Source organism: Acyrthosiphon pisum, chromosome A2, assembly GCF_005508785.2.
Source record: "Acyrthosiphon pisum isolate AL4f chromosome A2, pea_aphid_22Mar2018_4r6ur, whole genome shotgun sequence".
Lineage (NCBI taxonomy): Eukaryota > Metazoa > Arthropoda > Insecta > Hemiptera > Aphididae > Acyrthosiphon > Acyrthosiphon pisum.
The window spans coordinates 33,367,846-33,376,095 of NC_042495.1; the positions used below are offsets into that span (position 1 = coordinate 33,367,846).

Below are 8,250 nucleotides of genomic sequence, written 5' to 3' on the forward strand. Positions count from 1 at the left end.
TTCTATGACCGCGGGCAAGCTTACGGTCCGTGTCGTCAGTCGTTTCTTCCATGCACAATCGTTGGCCATCCCGTCGTAATCGGCTGTCGTGAAGTTGCAAAAAAAAAAAACGAACGGGGATAAAGGAAAAAACGAACTATCATCCGTCTTGTTTTAATTTTAATTTATCATTATTATTTTTTTTCCCCTCGTCTCATGAGTTGTAAATTCGATCCGTAAATCGGCCGATGCCCGATTGTGTCTCAATCGCAAGTTTCAACTCTGCCGGACGCTCGCACGATCGGTCGCATTAAATAATAATTGTCAGGAACGCGTGCGGGGTACATTATACGAAATAAATTTGTTAATGACCAGAACACAACGCGGCGAGACGACGACGGTAGAGACGGAATTCGTGAAATGTCACGTCATGAAGGTAAGCATACTACGATTCCGATAATATTTTGTTTTTCGTGAAAATCGCCACTTCTTCCGGCCGCGGCTCACGAATTGCACTCGTCGAAGCCAACGCGAACATTAGATCATTATTATTTTTGAAATTCATCTCTGGTGTCGACTATAATCCAAACTTTTTATGTCTATAACACTGGTGTTGTCAATGATAGTGAAGAACGATTGACGGACATTTAATTCATATCCCGTCGTTTGTGAACATGACGTGTATAGTAGAGTACATGGTACGCTGATATTTTGCGCTGTTATTCGTAGTACAATTATTGTATCAAAATGATCTATAGATTTGGTAGTCATAACTGGGCAGTCATTACCTTATAGTTGTGCATTAGCGATAGAATTAAAATGTATTTTTACAAATAGTGTTTCGATATAGATATCACGCATGAACATAGTTATATAAAATTATCGTTATCAAAAATAATCTTGCTAAGCTAGATTATGTCACCTCTATCTTATCGTATCTTATCGACTAATATTGTATACCTAGTACCTACTTATGTTTGATACGTTTAGTTTCAGTAAATAGGTACCTAAGTATAAATAATAAATGTAGGTATTTAATAATCATTTTACATTTAAATTTGTGTATTTGTCCTATATCCAACTTAATCCACATCTATATCTAAATTTGTTAGGTAATTAAACTTAATTAAATAATAATACTGTAACTTACCTATATTTTTATATAATTAGTTATGTGTTACCTACTAAGTATACTTTTTATACTATAATTACACACACACACACACACACAAAAGTCAGTATTTAATGTACCCAATAAGCTATATATAAACAGTGAGAAACAGAATACCTACTAGCTAATTGAATATAAATTTGTATCCTACATCTATTTTGATTTTAATTTGTCGATCATAATGAACCTAACGCAAATATAATAAACAACTAATAATTAGATACTTGAATTACCACATATAATGTACCTATGTATACAATTTTTTTTTAACTGTCAATACGTTTTTTATCTTAAGTTAAATGGCTGCCACAGCAATATTTTTTACAAATCAAAATTTAATAATTTCTGTAATTTAAATAATAACACAATAGGTTTTTTTTCTTGAGAGAGAATTATTATTTAGAATGTTTTCAAAATAAATATTTTTATTCTTACCCGCTAACATGCTTCAATAAGATATCCCATCAGTAAAATATCTGTTGTTTGTACCACACATTTGTATTTACAATTTAAATACTCCATTCTGTATAATTTCATTATTCTATCAAATTTTGTGTTATTTACAGTTCATAGTAATCTTGTCTCAGAAAGATGAAAGGGTTAAATCATTCTCAAATATTTTATAAAATTTGCAAACTAACAATATTACAACACTAATGCTGGGTTGCATAAAAATTAACCAATTTAATGGATCACTCATATTTAAGAGGCTATTAGTTCACTATTAATTATAGTTATATATTGATTCCTTAAATGTTTAGTGGTTGTTCATCCAAACCACCATTAATAATTTCTGGTCTAACTGTTCAACAAAATAATGACAATAAATGATTTGTATATTTCTTATAGTAACAAATTGAGAAATATATTGCGCTATATAAGCGTATAAAATTCATAGGTATTGCTAGACAGCCATAATTGATGAACTGATGACATTAAACTTTAAAAATTTAACTAATCCTAGAAAATCTTTGAAACCCTAAAAAAATATATTTCTTATATTATGTTATTTTATTATGTATAGTAATTAACTATCTACAGCTTAAATAAAATTCTGAATAAAATTATGTGTTTTAATTACAGGTGTTAGCTGTGATGCATGTATGAGAGGAAACTTTAAAGGACGTCGTTTCAAATGTTTAAAATGCTACGACTATGATCTATGTGCTCATTGTTACGAAGCAGGCGCAACCACACCACGTCATTCAGTTGATCACCCAATGCAGTGTATTTTAACACGTGCTGACTTTGAGCTATATTATGGTGGCGAATCATTGGCATCTGATCAGCCACAAGCATTCACATGTCCTTTTTGTGGACGTATGGGTCTTACAGAAGTGGTTCTAACAGAACATGTCACAGCTGAACACCCAGATTCTACTACTGAAGTTGTTAGTATACTTCTTAACATAAATCTTTGAGCTGGTTCGAATAAAATCCAAAAATTGCACTTCACCCAGGTTTGGGTCTTAAGGGTCCGTCTTACAAATGTAAAACATAGAAAAAACCTATTCACGGGGACAAAAACCACTCAGGCTGTAGTCCAAGTTAAAAGGATGTCGTACCAGCTTGTGTTGTCTCCGTCTTACACACATACGACATGGCAAATTTTCGTTCAACAGTTTCAATAGTTATTAGTTTTGATATTAGGGTCAATTGACCTATTATAAAATGTAAAGGTAAGATTATTATCTAGGACACAACGAAGGCTTTTCTTGATTTTATTTACCTTTTTGAAACTGTAGGTACATTTTAAAATGTTCATAACTAATTTAAAAATAATAATATCAAAACTAACAGCACACTATTGAAACTGGTGAACTTAAATTTGTTATGACGTGTAAGACAGAGAACATATGTGGGTACAATGTCCTCTTATGTAACCAAATGTTCACACTAGAAAGAGGAGAACATTGATTGTGTATAGTTTTTAATTTTTTGGTATCACAAGTACAAAAAAAGTTTTTATTGTTTAAAAATTCATCATTTTTGAGTTTTTCAAACATGAATTACTTTTTTTAGTTCTGATATCAAATAAATAAAAAATACGTTGCATAGTAAATGTTTCCCTCATTATAGTGAAGACATTTTGATTGCTTAATTTGAATTAGAATACCACACTGAGTGGTTCTTACATGCGCAAAATTGTTTTTGCTATGTTTTACATTTGTAAGATAAAGACAACACATTCAAGTGTAGCGCCCTCCCAATTAAATCCCTGATCAAATCTATTTTTCAATATGTACAGATTTAGTAAATAAAAAAAAAAATTTTCATGAATTGTAAATAATATTGTACATTTTTCAATTAAAATATGTTTTGAGTATATCAAATAGCATTACCATTTTACTGTAGATAAGTATAAATATTTTATTTTTTAGATTGAATATATTTTTCTTAGTTCTTGGGCACAACAATATGTGTAACAGCTATGTAATAAATGTATATATTTTGTCTATGAATGATAATGCAGTAGTGTGTAATTATATAAAAATACACTTGCAAATGACATAAATACCCTACAAAATATATTGTTTTTCATACTAAATTGTTAAGACAGCCTTAGATGATAGACATATTCTAAAAGTATGGTTTTTTTTTTTTCAAAAGTAATTTACAATCTGTATCCATACTAGACACAATAAGAAAATGTGATAAAGGTTAACATGTCAGAAAAGTATGGTTAAAATTCATAATATATTATCTATTAGTATAATAAAATTTGTATGTGTTAATATTATGACATTTTATACTGTTTATCATAAACTATGAATTTATTATGCAATTTTGTATTGTTGTGTTAATACTAATTAGTAATTTATAATTTAGGTGTGCCCAGTTTGTGCAGCACACCCAGGAGGTGATCCAAATTTGTTGACTGATGATTTTTCAGTTCATTTACAAATGCAACATCGTGCCAGTCCAAGTGTTCCAAGAGATTTAATTTCATTTTTAATATCCTTTTTATATTAGAACTTACATATTATTTTTAGTTACATTATCTTCTTATAACACAATAAAAAAAAACCAGTATGGTTGTGATAAATACTTTCTAAAGAAATCATGATTGTTCAAAAGTTTCATTATGTTGACTAGTTGATTATAATGATTGCATAATATTAAAATTAAGAGGTGATTCGGAAGTAGTGATAGAGGCAATGGAAATTAATGTAGAAGGAGAGAGAGTGGAAGGAAAACCTAATAAGAGATTGGTAGACAGAATTAAAAATTGCATGAAAATAGTGGGTATGGGTAAAGGAGAGGCGAGAAAAAATCCCTACGTACAAGGGTGGCTGACCCCATATATTTAGGAGCAATAGACATAGCAACAGCAAAATACATTTTTATTGAACTACATTATATTGTAATTATTTTTTGTGGTTATTCCTTAATTAAAGTTATCACGATGAACCTGTTGCAAGACATTCTGTTCGGCGTATACCACAGTCTGCAAGAGGTATGGGAAGTACAAGGGTTCGAAGAGCAATCAATTTCAGGTACCGGGCAGCAAAGTACGGACAATTTAATTATATTTATTCAAACAGTAGTCTTTTATGGCTTGAAATTTAAAAAGAAAAAAAATACATTTTTATTAGTTTGGCTAATGCATTTGGTGTCTAATCGCTATAGATATTTTTGTATTATTATTATTTGCTATTTTTGAATTACATATATTAAATTGTTGATGCGTAAATAATAGTTATTCATATTTTTAATATTTTTCTAAATGAATAGTTGTTAATATTATTCAAATGCATTCTAGTGGTGGAACGAGAGATGGTTCGGATCCAATTGCTGAGCTATTATCACAGTTAAGTGGAGTTCGTAGAGCACAATCAAATAGTGTGCCTGGATCGTCAGCAAGCAGCTCACAAGGCACTCACAATGTTTCTTCACAGCTGCAACAGTTGCAGATGCAGCTGCAGCTTGAAAGACAACAAGTCAGGGTATTGTATATTATTAATAATTCCAAATTTTGTTGCATAAATATTTTTAATAATTTACATTATATGAACAAATTACAGCATTTTATTTAAGGTATTTTATGGTTATAGGCTGCAAGACAACAACTAGAACGTCTACCTCGTCGCCAAGGACATGGCTCATCTGCAGCAGCTGCATCATTAGCTAACAATAATATAGTTGGATCTGGAGCTCCAACACAAGCTGCTGGTACATCATCAAACTTACTTAGTATTCAAGTTGTAGATTCAAACTCTAACCAAAATCAGTCTGCACGTAATAGTTCATCACAATTTCTTATCAAGTATGTATTTAATATTTTTTCACTTTTACTATTAAAAGAAATAACCATACAAAAGATAATTCCCTATAAACTGTAATTAAATGTTTGTTTATTGGAATCAAAATTTTGAAGAAAAATCTATGTAAAGTATTATTTAATTATAAGGAACTGCCAATTTTGGCCTTTTGACACCAGACAGTTAAAAGTCAGTCAGATATTCCAAACCTAATATATTGGACGAATGACACTAAGTAGTAGCGGATAACAATTACAGCTATTAGTTTGTTAAAGGAGCACACAACACAAGAAAAATATTTTCTTTAAATTATTGCAATCAGAAGAACTCTTAAAAATAATTTGGTCAAAATTCAATCTAAATAAAAATATTTAAGTAGATATTAGGGTACATAAAATAGCTGGGTGATGTCATAGCGCTAGGCTCGATATTATTGCCTATCTTGCACTTGTAAATGTTACTCAATTTACACAATGATTTACCGCCCTCAAAATTGTATTATTGAAGTTAAAACTATTATGTAAAAATGTGATTTTTTGTGTTAAAGATGATATAGAAGTATCAAAATTACAATATAACGTTGAGCTTTTTATATATGTTAAAAATACTAAAAGAAATAATGATCGTTTACGCCATACAAGTAATTTGTTGTCTCCGTCTTACAAGTGCGTAAACATTGCAAATTTTATGCTCAGCAAATCACGTTTAGCTCCTTTGGTTTAAAAATGAGAGTGAATTGACCACTTATAAAATGTAAAGGTAAGATTATTATCCAAAGCATCTTATAGGCTTTTTATTTTATTTTAATTTTAAAGCAAGTTATGATTAATATTAATTATTTTAAAATTGTAAATTGCTTGTGTATCTTAAAATACTCATAACTCGCTTTAAAATTAAAATATAGTACAAAGCCTATGAGATGTCTTAGGTAATAATCTTACCTTTAAATTTAATTAGAGGTCAATTCACTCTAATTTTTAAACTAATGGAACTAAATGTGAAATGCTGAGTTTAAAATTTTTTATGTTATGCACTTGTAAAACGGTGACAGCAAATGTCTGTGTAGCATCCTCTTGATAAATAATTTCCGCTGTAACAAAGGTGTGCATAGTTAAAATTTCTTTTATAAGAATCTTAATGTTTAAAAAAAAACTAAACACGACAAATTCTGATTCCACCTATGTGTTCAATGCATAAAAAAAACTTCACATGCGTACAACAAAAATTTAAATTCGAAAAAATATACTTAAATGGTAATTAAATTATTGTGTGAAGTGAGTACTTTTACACATATAAAAAAGGCAATTGCTCAGCCCAATGACATCAAGTGTCTATTTTCAATTCCTTATCACTTCTTAAATAATTTGAGAAGACATTTTAAATGGTTTTTTTAAAGTACATAATATAATATTACATTAAATTTTTATATTTTTATTGTATATTCATATTATTACATCTTATATATTCAACAAGTTCTAAAAGTAAAAAAACTTTAGTGTCAATTGTCCTATATGTCAAAAGACCTATCTCAGTCAGTTGTCAAATGCCCTACATTCAAAATGTATTTATAGCCAATTTTAATGCCACCATAGAACTTATACTAGTAGAAGGAGCATCTGGAAAAAGCTTAGGCAGGTGATGTGGACTCTCGTGATAAAGAGATTGTAGTTATCTAATCTTAGATAATAGATAATTATGTATTATACTATTATCTATGTATATAAGTATATAACAGATATAATAACAATAATGTAAATTCAAAAGTTTCCGTTTCGGATGTGCCATGTAGTGTGTTAACACCCGAACAGCACATTCACGTTTGACCACTAGAACTACATACATACTCCGTTTATTAGTATTAGGTCTATGGATGCCACACCATAATCACATAGATGTACATTTGTATATAAAACGTGATACTCTCTCATTACCGGTTGCTGGTACAATTATCACTTTTTTTTATCAGTTATAAACTGAGAACTCAAAAATCAAAATCATTATTAGAATTTTTAAAATGAAAAATTATAATCTAAAGTATTTTAAATCATCCCTAGCTTTGAATATAAGACTAATGTTTCTTACTTACCAGTTCCTTCAATGATTTATAAATTGTTAAGAATGTTTTAATTTATAGAGTGCATTAGTAAAATCAGTTATCTTTTATCTAAATTTCAAATGTTAGGGCTGTATTCATAGTCTATCCTTAAAAATAAGTATTTCTACTCCTAATTTTGATAATTTAAAAAATAAAAAAAAACTTAAGGTAGGTCTCAAGCTCGACCACCCTTAAAAAACAAGTAATACTTTTTCTTAAGCCAAATTCTCATTTATGAATAAAGCTTAAGAGGACGTTATATGAAGTGAGTACTGCCCTGTATATCCCCAAATCAAAAATGAATAATTTCTTAAAGAACTTAAGACATCCAATTACACCGTGGTTTAATCTAATTGCACAAAACGAATTGACAAACTGGTGGGACAATTTGAGATCTCTGGAGAAAGTCATGAACCATAAAAAAATTATTAGCTATTAAACATTTTTCTACTGTGGGAAATATTAATTAAGATTGGGACTATATTATAAACATTTGTACTGTTTAAAGTATGGAAATTAGATCAACATTGTTATTATTTTAATTATATTATGTTATGACACTATTGTTCACATATTATATACATACATTTTGGTTTTATATTTTTCAACTCATGAAATTTTTCTAATATTAATACATATAAAAGAATCAAATGTTCAACATCGAATTTGTAACGCTTAAGATATTTTATTGAAACATTTGATTTGAAAAAAAATACGGGTTAATGTTCAAAATTTTTGTATTA

General features: G+C 29.2%; 1 protein-coding gene across 3 annotated transcripts in view; it reads left to right on the forward strand.

Moving 5' to 3' along the window:
* Nucleotides 1-63: 63 nt before the first annotated feature.
* The window catches only part of Kcmf1 (potassium channel modulatory factor 1), a 10,464-nt gene continuing 2,277 nt past the window's right edge, over nt 64-8,250 (forward strand). The window contains exons 1-6 of one of the 3 annotated variants that reach the window (XM_029488955.1): nt 64-415; nt 2,234-2,541; nt 3,980-4,105; nt 4,556-4,662; nt 4,914-5,097; nt 5,206-5,417. In XM_029488955.1, coding sequence (XP_029344815.1) covers nt 400-415; nt 2,234-2,541; nt 3,980-4,105; nt 4,556-4,662; nt 4,914-5,097; nt 5,206-5,417 — 953 coding nt within the window. In that variant the 5' untranslated portion in view covers nt 64-399. The remainder of the gene's footprint in view (nt 416-2,233; nt 2,542-3,979; nt 4,106-4,555; nt 4,663-4,913; nt 5,098-5,205; nt 5,418-8,250) is intronic. The other 2 variants (NM_001163834.1, NM_001163835.1) reach the window with 2 other exon arrangements.